The sequence below is a fragment of the Plectropomus leopardus genome, chromosome 18 (genome assembly GCF_026936395.1).
Source record: "Plectropomus leopardus strain MGB_pleo_1.0 chromosome 18, ASM2693639v1, whole genome shotgun sequence".
In the NCBI taxonomy this organism is placed as follows: Eukaryota; Metazoa; Chordata; class Actinopteri; order Perciformes; family Serranidae; genus Plectropomus; species Plectropomus leopardus.
This window is the reverse complement of record NC_142193.1, coordinates 23322517-23343816: the sequence shown is the minus strand read 5'-3', so window position 1 is coordinate 23343816 and position 21300 is coordinate 23322517. Positions and strand designations below refer to the sequence as shown.

Below are 21300 nucleotides of genomic sequence, written 5' to 3'. Positions count from 1 at the left end.
CACAGAAAACCACAGAAAAGAAATGAGTATGGGTAGCACTAAGGCTATGTTGTTTCTCAAATCAGATATTTATTACATACACTTTACACAGTTATTTGCAAATAATCAGATCAGATTTGTGTTTCGACGTCACCAACCTATCTGCATGGGTTGATGTGGTAACGACATAGGTGTCAGTAGCTCTGTAGCTACGCTGGTGATGCACCTTACAAACGCAAAAAGACGCAAAATGCAGTTGCATCATTTCACCCCCGAAACAATCGCACTGCTAATGCATCTCCTCTGTTACACCGCACTAACTCAGCAACAGAGGCTGCTGGTATACATAGTATACACTTCTTCTAACTCTGGATTTGACAACATTGAAGTGTGTTGTGTTGCGAGTGATACAAAAGACACTTTAAAGTCCGATTTGAAAGGCTGGATTGTAGGGATTTTGGGCACTATCTTGGTTTCTTTGGCACCAGAATTGACAATATTAAGGTGAAAGGCTGGTGCTGTCAAGGACTCTCACATCTGCATGAAGTGCATTGAAACTACAGGTGGGAATCACAGAGTAACTCACAACACAATACATTGCCTACAATAATGATGCTATTAAGATAGAGCAGTTCTTCAATAGGTGATCCACTGCAAGACAATCATCAATGATACATCATATCTGTGCAATTGGAGAAACTAGGATTACTGCCTCATGATTTGATGCATCCATGCACTAGTCAAGTTGCACTTAAAGTTTAAATACATACGTGTGCAAAAAAATGGTTCCACACATCTTCCCCCAAACAGGACAGAGGATCTACACAATCAGCACAGTTTCAACACGGGCACCCAAAACTAGTGTCACCAGTTCGGTATTGGATCAAACGTCTCCCTTTCTGTTCCTGAAATATAACCTTGAGTAACCTGTTTTTGCTGAACATTATTGTGTCACGGTGAAGTTGACCTTTGACCTTTTGGATATAAAATATCATCTCATCATCATTAAATTGATGACATTTTCTCATAATTAGCATATGAATTTTTGAGTTAAGGCCAAACATGTTTTGTGAGGTCACAGTTACCTTAGCCTTTGACCTTCAACTACCAAAAGTTATAGGTTAATTCTTGAGTCCAAGTGAACGTTTGTGCCAAATTTGAGGAAACTTCCTCAACTTCTTTTTGAAGTATTGCATTCACAAAAATGAGAAGGACGCAAGGTAACAGTAACCTTGACATCTGATCATCAAAATCGAATTACTTCATTATTGAGTCCAAGTGAACGTTTGTGCCAAATTTTAGGAAATGCCCTCAAGTTGTTCTGAAGGTATTGTCTTTGAAAGAATGAGACAAACAAGGTCAAAGTTACTTTGACCTAAGACCACCTAAATCTTGTCACTTTAGTGAGGAGTCCAAGAAGATTGTGCCAAATTTGAAGAGATTACCTCAAGGCGTTAAGACATGACATTCACTAGAATTGGGTGGATGGACATGGGCATGAAAAGACAGACTGATGGACAACCTGAAAACATCATGACTAAGGCCTTGGCAAAAGCTGGCACAGAGACATAAAAATACCCTTGAAAATGCAAAAATCTGAAATTATTTACCGCACTGTGGTGTCAGTTTGAAAGAATTTGACTAAGATGAAACAATGTCCAAAAAGAGTCTAAGCTGAGTTCCTTCTTTAAAACACACACACACACACACACACACACACACACACAGTCTACAACTTGTCCGTGTGGAAAAATAAATCCAGCAATAGACTTCTTGTACTGGTAGCCCTCAGGATATAAAAGAAGGCTTGGTTTAAACATTGTATTTATAGACTGACTCAGAGCTGGTTGTGTTAGCTGTTTTCTGCACAACAAGATCAGGACGATGACAATCAGTTGGCTATGTCTTATTTTTACTAGACAGTTTTTATTTTATTTTGTTCCAGACTCACAACTTTAAAGATAACAGTGCCACTCCGATTTGTTTTCCTCCCCTGACTGCCCTTTTTCCCCCTCCATCACAAGGGGTAGTCACTCTGTCAAGTCAAATTGGCAGGGAAATCTGTTCAAAAACCTTTTAAAAAATAAACTTAAAAATAGTTAGTTATAGTTTATATTATCAATTATTAAGTTAGTGTGACTTAAAAATACCTTTGATTGTATAAAAAAAGCTATTTTCTCTTAAGCGGGGTACACTAAGTTAATTGGGATGATTTTGGGCCTGATTCCCCCCTCCCAACCAAAGTTAGCACAGGCCCAATGATCTGATGGATCTAAAGATTATCTTGCCAGATTTTTGGTGTGAGTTGTGTTAACAACAATTTTACCCTCCCCGATCTGCTCAGAAGGCGATTGGGGCTGCCGTGATTTGAAATGGTGAATATTAAACATGTTCAACATTTTAGATCAGAAATCATGTTGTGAGGGGGGAAACACAGAGGACAGCCGAGTAACACTGTGGATTGTTACATGGAACAGAAAGATAGCCAATCAGGAAGCAAGCTGTCTAAAGACAGAAGCACAACAAACAAGACACATGGCGATGGTGATAAATGCAAAGCATAAAGTGAGATGCACTTCAGAAATGGAGGACTAACTTGTTAATTTGTGGCAACAAGGCCAGTGTTTGTACAACGTGTCCGGTTAAACATACCACAATGAAGTTGGACCGCAATGGATGTACCAGGTAGCTAACAGCTAGCCGCATTTAGCTTGTTGTCTGCCATGTTTCTTTCCTCCAAAGTCGCGTTTGACCACGCAAGATTTTGGGTTTTGAGAGTTGAGACTCTGGTTGTTGGTGGGCAAAATGTGTTAGTGTGTGGTGTGCTGTACTGGTCATCTTGTTACTCACCACACACTACAAGAACAAAACTGTTAAATCTGTCATTATTTGTCGTTGTGTGTGGTCTCTCACATTTTCTAAATCAGTAAAGATTTTAAAAATCTTTAAGTGTGTGCAAGGCTTAACTCAACTGTGTGTTCGTTGCACTGGATTTTATTCAAAGATAACACAACTCAAAAAAAGACTGATGCAAGCCGTTGGATTATTTTTCTGTTAAGCCAGAGCATTTGTTTTTAGAGTGTAAGATTCAGTGAAAAGAACCACTGGCTGCCTGGAAGGTAAAAAAAAATGTATATATAAAAAAATCAATCCTAAAAAATAGGTTTGTATAGTCTAGTTAAAGGACCAAAACATTAGACTCTTCCTGGATGGAGAGTGTGGCTGACTGGAATGATATATCAAGGGAGCATATACATTTTATGTCATAATTGTTAAACAGTGAAAATGTAAACTCAAAGATAACAGAGCTGTATATTATATGTGAGGCTTAATAGTAATTTGGTTGAATCAAGTCCGTGCTGCAGGAACTAGAGCTGGCAGGAGGGTCTGATAAAGAGGAAGTGTTTAATAACCGTTGGTAAACAGACTTAATTTTATATAACCCAGACCACAGGAAACGAATATCTCAAGGGAAGTGGTTAATAAATAGCACAGTGGGAATTGCTTTGTCAGAGAACATTTACTTTTCTTAGTTTAAACATCATTTCTAGTATTTGTATTAGAAGCAGATTGTAATGTAACACTGTGACGACTACTTTGACTACTGGGGGAAAGGAACACAAGTCACAGTGACTTCTGGTGAGTAATAATCTAATTTATTTTGAGTGAAGAAAATTCTACTTTTTTCTGTTTTTTTTAATTAAATTTATGTTGGTTTTAACTGCACTTTAATAGGACGTAGTCTGCAGCAAAAACAATCAGGATAAATATTAAGTATACGCAGTAATTTACAGAATAAGTACAATCATTTATTAGATGATAGAAGCTCTAAAATATTTTTGCACCAAAGAGCAATAGAGATCTATCACTGTGACTACTTCGACTACTGGGGAAAAGGAACAATGGTGACCGTCACAACAGGTAAATGAAGCTTAATTTGCCTTCATATTGAAAATCTAACATTTTTACTGTTTAATTTAACATATTTAGACCTCTGTGGTATCAACGACATATTTAAGGTGCTTGTTTTTGTATGTTGGATGTGTTGATATATTACACTGTGATGGTGCTTTTGACTACTGGGGGAAAGGCACAATGGTCACAGTCACATCAGGTAAGACACTATTATTTTTCTTTTTTTATTGTATATGATTTGATTTAAAAACAGAAATCTTGTTGTGAAACTACACCATTAATTCATTTCTGGGATACTGTATATGTTAGATGGGTTTTAATTGGTAGAATCAATTCAAACTTTGGAGGGGGAAATCCAGTTTTGTTCCATCTTCTAAATCGTTATTTGCAAAAGCTACGGTAAATCTGTCAGAGGATAGATTATCATAAAATAACCGACCATGGACAGTGTAGATATGTGGGAACAGGTTTTTGTATGCAGTGGTTAATAATTTGTTGAACTGTGACGACCGTTTTGACTACTGGGGAAAAGGCACCATGGTCACCGTCACCTCAGGTAAGCCACTTCTATTTTTCTTTATCTTTTGCAGATGTTTTAATTTAAACACCATATTGGTAATTTTTTAAGAAATCCAGGTGAGACTACATGCGGTTTGTTTATTTCTGTGATATTGTATGTTAAATGGGTTTTAACTGGTACAGTCAATTCAAATTTTAAAGGTGAAAATCGAGTTTCTTTCCAGTCGTCTGAATCCTTATTTGCAAAAGCTACGGTAAATCTGTCAGATAGTAGATTGTCATAAAATAACCAACCATGGACAGTGTAGATATGTGGGAACAGGTTTTTGTATGCAGCTGTTAATAATTTGTTGAACTGTGACGACGCTTTTGACTACTGGGGAAAAGGCACCATGGTCACCGTCACCTCAGGTAAGCCACTTCTATTTTTCTTTATCTATTGCAGATGTTTTGATTTAAACACCGTATTGGTAATTTTTTAAGAAATCCAGGTGAGACTACATGCAGTTTGTTTTATTTCTGTGATACTGTATGTTAAATGGGTTTTAACTGGTACAGTCAATTCAAATTTTCAAGGTGAAAATCGAGTTTCTTTCCAGTCGTCTGAATCCTTTTTTGCAAAAGTCAAGGTAAATCTGTCAGATGGTAGATTGTCATAAAATAACCAACAATGGACAGTGTAGATATGTGGGAACAGGTTTTTGTATGCAGTGGTTAATAATTTGTTGAACTGTGGCGACCCTTTTGACTACTGGGGAAAAGGCACCATGGTCACCGTCACATCAGGTAAGCCACTTTTATTTTTCTTTATCTATTGCAGATGTTTTGATTAAAACACAGTATTGGTATTTTTTTAAAGAAATCCAGGTGTGTCTACATGCAGTTCATTTATTTCTGTGATACTGTACGTTAAATGGATTTTAACTGATACAATCAATTAAAATTTTAAAGGTGAAAATCGAGTTTCTTTCCAATCGTCCAAATCCTTATGTGCAAAAGTCAAGGTAAATCAGTCGGATGGTAGATTGTCATAAAATAACCGACCATGGACAGTGTAGATATGTGGGAACAGGTTTTTGTATGCAGCGGTTTATAAATTGTTTAACTGTGACTACGCTTTTGACTACTGGGGAAAAGGCACCATGGTCACCGTCACCTCAGGTATGTAACTTTAATATTTCTGATTAGAGAATCAAATTTGTAATCACTTTCCAAAAACATATATTTTATTTTCATGTAGTCAACTGTTGATCAGTGATAAGAAGACAACCGACAGTATTCTGTAGCCTGACAAAGAATTTGTGAAAAGCTTAACATTGTTTAGTTCGGTTGGAACGCAAGTCTGCTCTAAGGTGTAAATTTTATTTTGATTTTATCTGCTGCCAAAACCAAACTGTGTAACATAAATTAATGGGATATTATGGTAATGAGTTTTTGTGAGAAGAGTGAATTGACTTTCTTAACTGTGATAACTGGGCTCTCGACTACTGGGGAAAAGGCACTATGGTAACAGTGTCATCAGGTAAGATTTGTAACATTTAACATTTTCGGCAGGTTAATTTTCTTTTTTTTAATTCCATGTTTAAGTTAAATTCTCAACACGGCAAGTCTCGCTTCAACAGTACAGTGTTTTAATATAGTATGCAATGTGTAAAGCCATATTCTCATGGCTACTGTATGTTGGGGTATTTAGGTGTATTTTGTAAGACAGTGGAGTATATTTTGGGTTATCTAAATTTATTCTGTAAAACAGTGGGGTTCATCAAATATTAAGGCAGACTTTCTGCACGTGCCATACAATATAGCCTTTTAATACTAACAGCTAAGTAGATTCAGCACTGTGCTACTACGCTGCTTTTGACTACTGGGGAAAAGGTACAATGGTAACTGTTTCATCAGGTAAGAATACTCTTATCGCTTACGTAACTGCTGAATTTGGCATAAAGTAATACATTTTAACAATAATAGAACTACCATCTGCTAAGTTAATGAATGGTAACTAGGGTTCCTGTAGCTTAAGGCAAGTAATATTTAAGGCTTTTAAAGACTTCAGTGCCATGTGGACTGAAGTTTAGACCAAATTTCTAATAACTAAATCTGAAGGATAGTTTTATTTTGCCCAAATGTTTACATAGATACATTACACAGTCATAAAACATGACTTTTTTTTTTTTTTTTTTCCAGTGAAAAAGTAAGTTTATCTATGTACAATTTCTGAAAAAAACCCAGAACATTCTTTATAGAGTTGAATACTTGGAAGGTAAATAACATATTTATATGTTATATATTATAAGAAACGTATGTATTCGGGTTACCAACAGAAGTGGGATATATCTGGCATTACTTACCGATTTGCTTGTTTCTCACTGCATTTTAGTTTCCACTGCTTGGATTCCCAGCATGACCAGTTAATGAGGAATTTATTCAATTATTTCACAAAAAAAATATGTTACCAATATTTTTCCAATGCAGCATTCTTTTTTTTTTCAATTACAGTCTTAATTTTAGATTAATGAATTCAATGCCTTTTAAGATTTTTTACCCTTATGGTAACTTACAGCTTCATTGCTTCAATTAAAAAAACGACTGATGATTATTGTCAGTGTTGTGCAGTTAATTTAGTTGTTTATATATACAATAATAAAAAACAACTAATAATATTATTTAAGGAGGTAAAAAACAAAAAACCCATCTAAATAAATTCTAAACATTCTAAACAAAGGTCAGTGTATGGAGCGTATGAAATTTTCACATTCAACATATGATGGAAGTTATTGCCTTGAATGCTGTGTTTTGTTACACTATTGATCTACTCAATTGTATTCTCTCAGTTTTAACTGATGCTTACTGACAAATGTCTGTTTGGTCATTTAACATTTTTCATTTAATGTAGTACTTTAATCACACATATGTTTTTACTTTTTTAGCCACTTCATCTGCACCAACAGTGTTTCCTCTGAAGCCATGTGATACTGAGTCTGGAGATACGGTCACTCTTGGCTGCCTTGCCACCGGCTTCACACCCTCCACAGTGACCTACGCATGGAGCACAGGAAAAGGGGTTGCCTTGACAGGCTCCATTCAGTACCCCCCAGTGTTGAAAAACAACCTTTATACTGGATTCAGTCAAGTAGGAGTAAGCAGACAGGAATGGAAAGCCAACAAAGGCCACTTCAAATGTGCCGTGACACACACAGCGGGAAACGGAGAGGCTATTTTCCCCGTAATGAGTAAGATACATTCTAAGTCTTTTTGGTAGTTTATTTGAGATCTAGCAACTTGGGTGTATGAGCATATTTTATAATCGTGCTACAAATTAAAGAATCTTTTTATTAAATGTATTTATTATAAAAAATATATACAGTTTGGTAATCATATCTTATTAATGATGTCATGCTGACTATTGCTAGTAAATTGAGGTGGAGTATAATAATAAACAGAATAAATTTTGTCAGAGAAAGTTCTGCTTTTCACAGTGCAGTTAACGAAGTACCACAAAGCTTTGTTAGCCTAGTTTACAAGTAACGAAACCTTTTGCTGTTATAATAGTTTAACAATAATTATATTTATGCCGCATCATTCATGCAATAAATTCAGTTTTCAGTGCTTGATTGCAAATTCCCAAAGAAAGACAAAAAATGCATGGGGGACAGAACAATAATAATAATTATAATCATAATTTGGTAAATTGATAACAATGCTTTTTTATGAAGGTTGACTAAAAAATGCAATTAGAAGCAGACTTAACCAAACCTGCTTATGTTAAAACATGTAAAGTGATTTTAAAAAACAGCAATACTTGATTTAATTGTTGTGGAGACAAAATATGCTTCAGTAAGTCACTTAAGAGAAAACATCAACACAGATAAGAGCATAAAAATAAAATACAACTGCTATCACATTAAATTAGTGTCACATCTCCTTAAATATTTTTAATTTTATAATTTGTAAAAAAAAACAAACAGTAAGGTGGAGAGAGAAGGCTGAAGCTCAGCTGCTGTTTCAGTCTATTTCGTTCTTGACTAATATACTGTATGCACCTGTCTGTGAGAAAATATTTTGCAGTGTGTTTTGCTTTTTTCTGTCTATCCGCATGTTCTTAGTTCTTCCTAATGTCCGTCTGCTGTCTGTCAACTGTATGTTAATAATTAACATTCAATCTGTGTCTGCTTGCCCAAACAGTTAATGTATATGCAGAAGCAAGCATTAAAGCGCTGCTGTTCCATTATGAAATTTTTTAATATGTAAATCTTGTTTTCTTAGTAACAAGACACAAAAAGTGTTAATTTGTGGAGAGTAGTAAACCATGCATATGTGTGTGCAAGTTGCATAACATATAGTGGTTAGGAAAGGTATAAACTTATACTGTGAGTCAATGGTAATCCTAGATAAAATGAGCATCGTAGCACATTGTTCACCTTTGCTTCTGCATATATATATGAATACAAGATTCCCTGCTTTCGCATACATATATTTGTGTATATGTTTGTTTTTCAGTTGTGAAATACATTCCACCAACTCTTAAAGTGTTCACCTCCTCTGATGAGGACAACGAGATTTCCTTCTCCTGCTTTGCCAAAGATTTTTCACCAAAAGAATTTGACATCAAATGGCTGAAAGATGACAAAGAATTCACCAACAAAAAATATGAGATCAAAACACCTTACACGGAGAGAGAAGGCCAGAACAATACTAAGCTCTACAGTGCAGCAAGTCTTCTTACAGTGCCCTCCGATGAGATAACAACTATCAATATTGTCACATGTCAGTTTAAGGGGAGAGATGAACACGGCCCAAAAGACACAAATTCATCTATAAGTCAAACCACTTGTTGTGACGGTTGTGGTGGTAAAGTGTTCTTTTTTTCTTTCAAAATTTTACATAAATATAATTTCAACTGTAATGGTTTTGCAGGTATTTCTGTTTATTAACTGTTATTAATTCACTCAGAAAATAACGGGGAATGTCCTGAGGCAGATGTGGACATAAAAATCATTGGACCAACAATGGAGGACATCTTCAAAAATGGAGAGGGAACTGTAGATTGTCAAGTCAAGATTAACGAACCATCTGTCGAGAGGATTTTTTGGGAAACCCCAGATGGAAACCCAATACCTGGTGCCAAACCAGTGACGCCCCCTAACGGAAGTAAACAAACATTCACCGCTAAACTTCCCATCACATTTGACGAATGGAGCAGGGGGGAAAAGTACATATGCATTGTTGAACATAACAAACACTTTAACCAACTTAAGAAACCCTACCAAAGGATTATTGGTAAGAAAACTATCCAGCAATTCTGCACTAAATGCCTGTGTTTAATGACTCTTCTGATGCCATAAACCTGTTTTGAGTGTTATTTGAAAGTGTATTTTGTAGCAGATATTCCTAAAGTACTATAGGAACTTGTAGCAGGAGCCCTAACTGTTCTCTCACACTTGCAGGAGGACAGATTCAGCGTCCTTCAGTTTTTATGCTACCTCCACTAGAACATACTAAAACAGAAACAGTGACCCTGACTTGCTATGTGAAAGACTTCTACCCTAAGGAAGTTTTTGTGTCTTGGCTTGTTGATGACGAGGAAGCAAACTCAAAATATGAGTTCTATACAACAGACCCTGTAGGAAATGGTGAATCCTATTCAGCCTATGGCCATTTAACCATCAGCCTTGCCCAGTGGAAAAACAATGACACAGTGTACAGCTGTGAAGTCTTCCACGAGTCTGTGTCTAACTCAACTAAAGCTATTGTCAGGTCCATCGGGCACAGAACATTTGAAAGAACCAACATGGTCAACCTCAACATGAACATCCCTGAAAAGTGCAAGCCCCAGTAGATGTTGTCAGTTGATGTGTCGCTGTGTCTTCTGCTGTTTGTTGTTTAATGTTTGTTGCTTGTGATATGACATTGTGTTTGTCTTTTCAATGCAGATTCAAAATCAAAATAAAAAAAAGCACTTTGCAAATCTGTTGATGTATGTCGCATACTGTTCACGTCTTTATTTAACAGTTTTGAGCTTCATGTTTATTGTGTGTATTGTCACAATGCAGTCCTAATGCAACACAAATTAGGTGTAGCTGTCACCAAGTTTGATAACAATATATCAAACTGTCAACATCATAATGTATTTACTAAGGTAACATCACCACTACCACCACCCCAATAACTTTAGGCAACAGTTTAATTTAATAAATCTTATTTTTGTTCATTGTTATTCTGTAGACAGTGCATTAACACTGTTTGTGTGACTTGTCTCTGTGCATGTGTGTTTCCTCTACTGGGTCTTGCACCCCCAAAAACACAAAAGACAGATGATTGTCTAAAGTCTCACTTTAGCTCTGTGGTCTCTCAGTCTAATAAATATACTGACTCACAAGCCAAGACATGCGTGGCGCAACTACCATGGGGTCTTTCAAAAGCAATTCAGTATCATTATAGTGCAACTTTGATCAGCAAAATTTTTAGAATGACATAGAAAACTATTAGGCCTCATAGTTCACTAATAACAATGTAATGATGACAAATTAACAAGACAAGCGATGTCTATTTTATACTTAGATTGACTGACTGTATGATTTACCAAATAGATCCAACTTGTGAGGTTATAAAATATATTAATCTACGGCAGGAAATTTGGTCATTATCTCATGAGCTATTGTTTAAAGCTGGGTTCCTCCCAAGTATTAACTGAATAAATACTGTACAGTGCATACAGACTTCTACCAAGGGAACAGTGCCACAGAGACAGATAAAGATGACATGGTGACCACGGCCATCACCTTCATTCTGCTCTTCCTCCTCACTCTGCTGTTCACCATTGGAACTACTGCTTTCAAGGTAATAATGAGTTTATATCTTTAAGTTGTGAATAGATTTGATTGTCTCCAGTGGAGAAAGACATCTGTGTAAATAGTTATTCATATTCATGTTCATCCAATGCAGATGGATCGGCAAAAATAGGTTCACACAACAGGTTCATCCAGAATATAGTCATGATAGAAGGCATTTCAGTATCTACTTTACTGACCATTCTAACCAACAACAAAACTATTTTTTTATATTTTATACTGATATTTAACTATTTATTTAAATGCTTGCAGGAAAAGCTCAACTATCAATAATATATGCAAGTTCAGGGGGTGGCAACCAAAACAGCAACACTTGTACAATTTAAAGCTTTAAAATATTACTGGACTTAAAATGAAAATAATCTTTGTGAAGCATAATGAGTTTTACAGACTATACTAGAGAGATGTTGAATTAGCTCTGTGGTACAGTGGTACATCGAGTTTTATCTTCACAAAAAAACAACAACATTTTGAGCTATAAAATGACTTTAAAATGTCAAGGCTATTTTGCTAAACAGAATTTTGTTTTTTATTTTATACAACTATTTTTACATTTTTGTAGCAAAATCTAAACTGCCAATGATGAATGCAAAAAGCAACACTTGTGAAATTTAATGCTGTAATATAATGCACTTAAGATAAAAATCACCTTTTTGAAGCATAATGAGTTTTACTCACTAGTAGAGAGATGTTTAATCAGCTCTGTAGTAATCTGGGGTACACTGAGTTTGATCTCAGTATAATCAGAATTTCAGCCGTAAAACAATGATTTAAAATTCCAGGGACATTTTACTGAGTTGAATTTTGTTCTTTATTTTATAATATTTTTAAATACTTGCAGCAAGAGCTCAACTAGCAATGAATGGGTGGACACAAAAACAGCAACACTTTAATGCTTTGAAATATTATCAATTTAAAATAGAAATCGCCCTCATGCAGCATAAGGAGTTTTACAGACTTTATGAAGGAAATGTTCTATGAAGTCTGTGGTAACCTGTGGTACACTGAGTTTTGTCTTCATAAAAAAGTTTACATTTTGAGCCACAATTATTTAAAATGTCAGGCTTTATACTGAACTAAATTAAATTTGCAGGTGTTGCTGTTATTATAATATTATACTATTACTAATATAACATTCTGTTTTTCTTATGTTGATATATTTATTATATATATTATATATAATTATATATAATTATATTATATATATATATATTTATTTTTTAAATGGTATTAATGTATACTTTTGTCTGTCTTTTCAGGTTAAATGAAACAAGGTGAACTTTCTGTAAAAAGAAAAATTATTTCCACACATTTGTTCTTATAAAGTCATTGTATCATGTAAGTAATCAGTTGTCCTTTTTCATTTTAATTGCAAGAGCTTTGTTACTTTTTAAAAAAAAAATAAATAAATTCTTAAATGAAATTAACCATTAACTTTTTTCTCTTGCATTATTTTGAAATGTCTTAATGTCTGTAGTTTCACCTTAATTAAACACAGAATAATCATGGCCACACTATTTCTCTGTTTCAAATATTTTAGCTTTTTAACAAATATTTAATCATGTGACATGTTCTTCTGTTCATCACCTCTTTAGCACCTGGACTCAACAGCCCATGTTTGACTCAAAATGTAAATTTGAAGATTTTACAGTCGGTTAGCTCTCAGGCCTATTAATAATAGACCTGAGAACTAAAACCTTAAGCAAAGTCACCAGAAGCCATGTAAAAGCTATTTGAACACATATGTAAACTGATATGAGATATTTAAATGTGTACTCTGGTTATCTTACTGGCACAACCACGCCTCACACCTGATGTCTGTGATGCACCGTTGCCCTTTGCATTGTTTCACTTCTGTATTTTGGGACTTTTTTGGGACCTGGGTGTTACTCAATGCTTCCGCTTGCTGCTTGCCCTGATCACTCTGCCCTGTCATGCTGCAACATCTGTGCAACAGACCTCCAGCCCTGTCTCCACCTAACTTTAAGACACCAGACATTGTAAAAGAACAACTCTACCACCTAGCCTTAATACAATGACATGACACTTAGAACTAAGACAACACACTTGGTTACTTGATCAAAATATAAAGGTACGTATAACTAAGAAAGATAAAATCAGCACATGCTAAAAATGCCCTCATTCAACGTTTACAATGAGATAAAATTATCTCTTCTCTTTCTCAGTACTGCGGGTCGTCTCTCCAAAGATCACACTGTACCCTGTCTGGGAAGGTGACATTGTCGAGGCCTCACGAGTCAGACTCATCTGCACCCTAAGTGGTTTCTATCCAGACAACCTAAGTGTGGAGTGGGAGCGGGACGCCAAACCTCTTAAGATTACAAAAAGCCAAACGAAGCTGCAGAGTGTGGAGGGAAAGGAGAAAACCTTCAGTCTAAGCAGTGAGATAGAGCCAAATAAGAGAGAGTGGGAACAAGGCTCAAGTTTCACATGCAAATCCATTCACAACGAAGCAGAATCTAAAAAAGAAATAAGTATTTGTGAAAGTAAGTTAACAACTAACTGTCTCACAGCATAATATTAAAAATACCAATGAATCATGATTGTTCTGAAGATGTAGTATGAATGTAGTAATAAATTGTGTTGTTCAAATTAGATGAATAAATACGGCAACACCTTTTTTTCCTGCAGTTCATGGAAGAGCCACTCCTTCCCTTCATGTTGAGATTCCCAGTTTCAAAACGGTAATGAAGGCAGAAGGATCCAAAAAGCTGAAAGCAACATGTTTGGTCCACACCATTTTCGATGCCAAGTTGACCTGGCAGATAGACAAGAGAGCGCCACAAGGTACCTCTGTGACTCAGAACAAAAACGCAACTCATACATTCAGTGAGGTGATGGTTTTATCCAGTGAATGGAAACGACTCAAGTCTATAACATGTAAAGCTGAACATAAGTGCTTCTCATCCACTGAGAGGACTGTGAGTGTTGCAGGTAAGATGACAACTCAAAATGTAAATAAGACATCCTGAGTCAGTACAGCACCTACAAGAATAAAGTCTGCATTGTTTTCTTTCTGTTTTATTCAGGGCCTGCAGTTACGCTTCCACTGGTTGAGATCAGGAGATCCCTCACACATTTGCTGAAAGGAAACAGTGCTATGCTAGAGTGTGACATCACTCAACTCTCCTCCCGTTACCTGTATGTCACTTTTCAAGCCAACAAAGTTGACATCTCTGAAAAACTGTATGTTGATCTTCCTGATGCCGAAGGCCTCTATTCAATTAGTAAAAGCTTCTCTATCCCGAAAAAATACCAGAAAAAAGACACAAGTTTCACCTGCAAAGTGAACCAAGGCTTCTCTGACAACAGCGTTGACTCAAACTCCACTGGCAATATTTTTGGTGAGAAGTGATTCTCTTCTTTCCTGCAATGACTGCTGAGCTCACGTTTCACACTTTATTAATGTGTAATACACTAATTACTTGATGTACTGATTGACTCTTAATGTAGAGGACCCATCAATGGAACTTCTTCTGGCCCCCAGTGTAGAGTCAGGGCCACAGAGGCTCGTGTGCTCTGCACGGGGCCTCAACCCTCAAATTACATGGTCTTATGCCTCTCAGCAAAGATTTACATCAACTAATGACATCAGCATGGGCACAAATGGGCGTGTGGCAGTGACCAGTCAACTTGATATCCCTTCCACAACATGGAAAACAGGGAAGGTCTTCACTTGTCAGGTATCTGACAAGTCTCTAGGCAAAAACATAGTAAAGGACATCAGCCTCTGCTCAGGTAAGCAGCTGTCCTAGCTGTATACTAAGAAAAGTGTGAAAATTTAAAACATGGTTTGACTGAATTTGAAGTATAAAGTGAACATAGTCTTAACCTTAAAAAAGGTCTTTTGCATAGACATGGTTCACTCAGTATTCTGCTTTCTCCTCATGATTGCTTTTCTTTGTTTCTTGTCAGCTTACTCAAGAGCCACCCCTTCTATCCATATGGAGATCCCCAGCTTCAAAACAGTAATCATGGCTGAAAGAGCCAATGTGAAAGCAACATGTTCGGTCAGCACTGCTCTTGATGCCAAGGTGACCTGGCTGATGGATGGGAGAGTCACATCAAGTAGTAAAATGAGGCAGGACAAAAACACAACTCATATAGTCAGTGAGGTGATGGTTTTATCCAGTGAATGGAAACGACTCAAGTCTATAACATGTAAAGCTGACCATCAATGCTTCTCATCCACTGAGAGGACTGTGAGTGTTGCAGGTAGGATGACAACTCAACATGTAAATAAGACATCTTGAGTCAGTAAAGCACCTACAAGAATAAAGTCTGCATTGTTTTCTTTCTGTTTTATTCAGGGCCTGCAGTTACGCTTCCACTGGTTGAGATCAGGAGATCCCTCACACATTTGCTGAAAGGAAACAGTGCTATGCTAGAGTGTGACATCACTCAACTCTCCTCCCGTTACCTGTATGTCACTTTTCAAGCCAACAAAGTTGACATCTCTGAAAAACTGTATGTTGATCTTCCTGATGCCGAAGGCCTCTATTCAATTAGTAAAAGCTTCTCTATCCCGGAAAAATACCAGAAAAAAGACACAAGTTTCACCTGCAAAGTGAACCAAGGCTTCTCTGACAACAGCGTTGACTCAAACTCCACTGGCAATATTTTTGGTGAGAAGTGATTCTCTTCTTTCCTGCAATGACTGCTGAGCTCACGTTTCACACTTTATTAATGTGTAATACACTAATTACTTGATGTACTGATTGACTCTTAATGTAGAGGACCCATCAATGGAACTTCTTCTGGCCCCCAGTGTAGAGTCAGGGCCACAGAGGCTCGTGTGCTCTGCACGGGGCCTCAACCCTCAAATTTCATGGTCTTATGCCTCTCAGCAAAGATTTACATCAACTAATGACATCAGCATGGACACAGATGGGCGTGTGGCAGTGACCAGTCAACTTGATATCCCTTCCACAACATGGAAAACAGGGAAGGTCTTCACTTGTCAGGTATCTGACAAGTCTCTAGGCAAAAACATAGTAAAGGACATCAGCCTCTGCTCAGGTAAGCAGCTGTCCTAGCTGTATACTAAGAACAGTGTGAAAATTTAAAACATGGTTTGACTGAATTTGAAGTATAAAGTGAACATAGTCTTAACCTTAAAAAAGGTCTTTTGCATAGACATGGTTCACTCAGTATTCTGCTTTCTCCTCATGATTGCTTTTCTTTGTTTCTTGTCAGCTTACTCAAGAGCCACCCCTTCTATCCATATGGAGATCCCCAGCTTCAAAACAGTAATCATGGCTGAAAGAGCCAATGTGAAAGCAACATGTTCGGTCAGCACTGCTCTTGATGCCAAGGTGACCTGGCTGATGGATGGGAGAGTCACATCAAGTAGTAAAATGAGGCAGGACAAAAACACAACTCATATAGTCAGTGAGGTGATGGTTTTATCCAGTGAATGGAAACGACTCAAGTCTATAACATGTAAAGCTGACCATCAGTGCTTCTCATCCACTGAGAGGACTGTGAGTGTTGCAGGTAGGATGACAACTCAACATGTAAATAAGACATCTTGAGTCAGTAAAGCACCTAAAAGAATAAAGTCTGCATTGTTTTCTTTCTGTTTTATTCAGGGCCTGCAGTTACGCTTCCACTGGTTGAGATCAGGAGATCCCTCACACATTTGCTGAAAGGAAACAGTGCTATGCTAGAGTGTGACATCATTCAACTCTCCTCCCGTTACCTGTATGTCACTTTTCAAGCCAACAAAGTTGACATCTCTGAAAAACTGTATGTTGATCTTCCTGATGCCGAAGGCCTCTATTCAATTAGTAAAAGCTTCTCTATCCCGGAAAAATACCAGAAAAAAGACACAAGCTTCACCTGCAAAGTGAACCAAGGCTTCTCTGACAACAGCGTTGACTCAAACTCCACTGGCAATATTTTTGGTGAGAAGTGATTCTCTTCTTTCCTGCAATGACTGCTGAGCTCACGTTTCACACTTTATTAATGTGTAATACACTAATTACTTGATGTACTGATTGACTCTTAATGTAGAGGACCCATCAATGGAACTTCTTCTGGCCCCCAGTGTAGAGTCAGGGCCACAGAGGCTTGTGTGCTCTGCACGGGGCCTCAACCCTCAAATTACATGGTCTTATGACTCTCAGCAAAGATTTACATCAACTAATGACATCAGCATGGGCACAGATGGGCGTGTGGCAGTGACCAGTCAACTTGATATCCCTTCCACAACATGGAAAACAGGGAAGGTCTTCATTTGTCAGGTATCTGACAAGTCTCTAGGCAAAAACATAGTAAAGGACATCAGCCTCTGCTCAGGTAAAATGAAAACTTAATCCATGATTATATCACTGCATTCAGATTAGAATAAATTCATTTACTTTTTTTCTCATAATCATGACTTGATTGATTGGTGTTGCATTTTCTTCCCTTTTAATGTCACGTTTTTGCAGTAACTCCAGTGTCATCTCAGAAAGTCGGCGTCTATGTTCAGGGTCCACAACTCCAGCAACTTCAGAACAAGGAACAGGTGACCATCATCTGTCTGCTGGTAGGCCCTTCTCTTGAAGATTTCACCATCACCTGGAAAGTAGGTGGGAATAAATATTCCCAGAATGTCCATAGGGAGCTACCAGTGAGGTGGCGCAATGGGACAGAGACTTTGTGGAGCTCCCTCAATGTGTCAGCGGAGGATTGGCACGCACATAAAAGAGTGTCCTGTGAGGCAAAGCACCATTGTTCCAACCAGGGCTACGAGGACCATATAAGCAAAAGCACAGGTAGCGCTATGCATGTAAAGCTTGAATTTGATTATTTGTGATACCTTATAGTCATTTCTTAATATGGTGAGAGTTCAGCATATATAAAAAAGGCAAGACTGCATCAGAAACTGTCTATCAGTAAAATAATATTATCTACGATGTTTGTGCTGGTTGTGACAAAACAATGTGACAGATGGACAAAAAATGAAGCAATATTTACTTTTCTCTTCTTTTGTGTTTCTTAAGACCTGCATCGACCAATAGTGAAGATAATACAACTAGGGCTGCAGCTATCGAATATTTTAGTAATCGAGTATTCTACTGAAAATTCCATCGATTAATCGAGTAATCGGATAAAACATATTTTTGTTTAGTTAAAGAGCAATTATAAATATACATGAGACAGTAAGACATTTCACCTAATAATGAACCATTGGTTTCCTTTTTTAACTACCCAGTTAGCTTTATTAAGTTTTTATTTTCCACCCTCATCACTCTACAGCGCTGTGTTTTTACAGATTAAACAAAGCCTGTATGAAAGGCACGTTAGCCACGCATCGACAGTAGTCATACTTAATAGAAACCTCGCCCTCCGCAGGGCTGATGGTTGATGGTTTTAGCTAGCTACAGGTTTTTTGTTAACATTTCAGCCCTTGATTGCATACGTTTGCTTTGAAATTTGATTTCAATTTTTTTAATGTAAGAATTAAATATAAATGTTCCTCTAAAAAAAACAAAAACCTTTTCTGACTATTTTTCCCCAGCCACAGCAATCCACAGCAAACCTTCAGTCACATTGCTCCAGGGGTCTGGTGAACTAGTGTGCCTGGTCTTTGGCTTCAGCCCTGCATCCATTAAAATCACCTGGTTTCTTGATGACACCAAGGAACTGTTGGACTACAATACAAGTGAACCCCACAGAGGCCCAAATGGAAAATTCAGCATCCAAAGCCACCTTCGCCTCTCTAAAGTCAACAGGTTACCTGGGGCAGTCTTCACCTGCAGGGTGACACATGCAAACACCACCCTGAACACCACTCTATCCCTAGATACATCTAAACCAGGTGCTAGTCCATCTGTTCATCCACATCTTTCCTGCACATTAAAGATTGCACATACAAGGCACCTGTCTCACACATTTGTGACTAAGTTTGGTACCTGCACAGAAAATTTTATTACTGTCTTTTGGCGCTTCTCATCTGACAAAGATAATGTAATAGTTAGTTAACAAATATTGTTTTCATTCTTTCACAGACATCTTAGAGGACTGTAATTTCTTGATTGGTGACTTTGATGGCTTCATTGATGTTGAAGTGAATCAAGAGACAGGTGTGGAAAGCTGGTATATGGCTTTGACCTTCCTCCTCTGTTTCCTCATCTCCCTCATCTATGGTGTTTTTGCTACCATGATTAAGGTAAGATACAAAGGTTGTTGTAGTGTTTCAAAGTAACCGTCGAGTACTGTGGTTCACTTGTATGGTTGCAATATCTCTGTTATATTGTTGTCACACTGATAAGTTTGGGTAGTTTGAATTTAGCTTTTTTCTCTACGCACAACACAAATGTGTAATCAAATCCTGACACATTCTCTGTTTTCTTCTTTTAGACTAAATGATGACAATCACACTGGACAGATCCTATTTTATGATCCAGATGCGAACTGTGGATTTTTGACGGCATGTGGCTTTACTAGTTTTAAATCTTAATAAATTAACTTTCCTTTTTTTTTTTTAATAGCCCTTGTTTTTAGAGCATTCATTTCTTTTTTTTGTGTGTGTGTGTGTGTTCATTAAATATTTGGTGCGGCATTGCATAATGCATGAATAATGAGGCTTTAAGTTCTATCATTTTAAGATTCAAACACTGTAATTTAATGAACTTATTTTCTATCACTGGACTCATTGTTGCATGTATAAAATTAACATTTTTTATGTGCCGTTTGTCATTATTTGCTTCTCTAATTACAATAAATGATGATACAATCAATATTCTCAGTGAAATACCTACTACTACAGTATACTGTCTCACAATACCAGTGCCCCGTGTATTACCCAGATTGTCCACTAGAGTGAGACAGAGCTTCACATACAGCTGAGGTGATTTGCCACCTCTATGTCAAACACTGGTGTAGTAATTTGAGGATGGTGACAGGTCTGAACTGGACTCACTGAGTGGTGTGATACAGAGGTGCATTCACTTAAAAACACAAAGACTGTTTTTATATCTCATCTCCTCTCCATACATATACACAATGAGTCACTGTAAATGTGTGCAATCTGTCTTTGAGTTCGGGCTGCATGCTCATGTCTGCATTTGTGTACCTTGTGGGTTTAAAGGAATTCACATCTGGGAGGGATGACACTAGGAACATTTAGGCTTACTATTGGCTACCTCTGGAGTGATCTGGGACTGTTTGTGCCCTGATTGGCTGGGGACCCGTTGGCAGCCAGCCCAAATCTGTGACGCTGTTGCTGGGATGGAGTCACAGCATGCTGCTGCCAGTCTAAGTGCCAAGGCACCGGCAACAGGGAAGCAGGGCACCATGCCCAGCAGGCTGCCTGAGAGCGTCTCCCTGTCTAACACCCCCCCAAACACACCCATCCACTTATGCCAAGCCCCCCTCCCTCTGGGTCCTTACTTGACCCCTTCTGTGTGCCCATAAACCAGGCACAAGTAACAACCAACATCCTCACACATGTAGGACAACTTTTTGATCTCTATGACAGCTGTTGAAGCACCACAGAGACGTATTTGACCACAAATTGCCCGGCCAAAAGGCAATGGCGGTGGTTGTACTGAGCAGCTCACAGCATTGAACGTGTTCAACTGAATGTGAAGTAGTGCAGTGCTGAAAAGAGTGTACATGCTTCAGTCAGCTTTACCTGGGAAAACAGATTGATCTTATAGAAAGATTGATCTTATCTTATCATTGAGTTATCGAGAGAGAAGCAGTCTGTTGACTATTTAGACTTGTCTTTAAAATGTCCTTTTAAACCACAGGTTCCCAACTGGTCCAGTCACAGGGTCTGTATTTCCCCTTAGTTATTAGTTCAAGGTCCATTCATAAGATAAAGGAACACATATTGAATTTAATTTCACAAAATGTGAACAACACAAAAACATATTGTAAGAATAAAGTTGCACTTAAAAATAAATAGCACTGCAACCAAAAAAATGCATATTATTGCCTCCTAAACAGTGCCAAAATGCTGTAAAGGCACAACATGTAATTAGGTCAAATAATACCAAGAACAAGGTAATAAAATAGTTGCTGT

At 37.4% G+C, this 21300-nt stretch overlaps 1 protein-coding gene and 1 long non-coding RNA gene across 2 annotated transcripts in view; one reads left to right on the top strand and one right to left on the bottom strand.

The window, feature by feature from the left end:
* LOC148186498 (uncharacterized) overlaps window positions 1-21300 on the bottom strand; it is a 117304-nt gene that overhangs the window by 93614 nt on the left and 2390 nt on the right. The gene's annotated exons all lie outside the window — the stretch shown is intronic.
* LOC121957288 (uncharacterized) lies at window positions 5280-20011 on the top strand. The gene is made up of 16 exons (XM_088091316.1): window positions 5280-5574; window positions 7341-7643; window positions 13448-13768; window positions 13914-14216; window positions 14312-14626; window positions 14736-15020; window positions 15198-15497; window positions 15593-15907; window positions 16017-16301; window positions 16479-16778; window positions 16874-17188; window positions 17298-17582; window positions 17717-18043; window positions 18790-19089; window positions 19280-19440; window positions 19632-20011. Exons 1-16 carry the CDS (start codon window positions 5556-5558, stop codon window positions 19638-19640), a joined length of 4143 nt encoding a protein of 1380 aa, XP_087947442.1. The 5' UTR covers window positions 5280-5555; the 3' UTR covers window positions 19641-20011.

Excerpts from the sequence above, each read along its gene's own strand:
- LOC121957288 (XM_088091316.1), top strand. Across the intron at positions 7,644-13,447 it reads GGCTATTTTCCCCGTAATGA|TACTGCGGGTCGTCTCTCCA; the intron begins GTAAGATACATT and ends TCTCTTTCTCAG. Across the intron at positions 15,498-15,592 it reads GAGGACTGTGAGTGTTGCAG|GGCCTGCAGTTACGCTTCCA; the intron begins GTAGGATGACAA and ends TGTTTTATTCAG.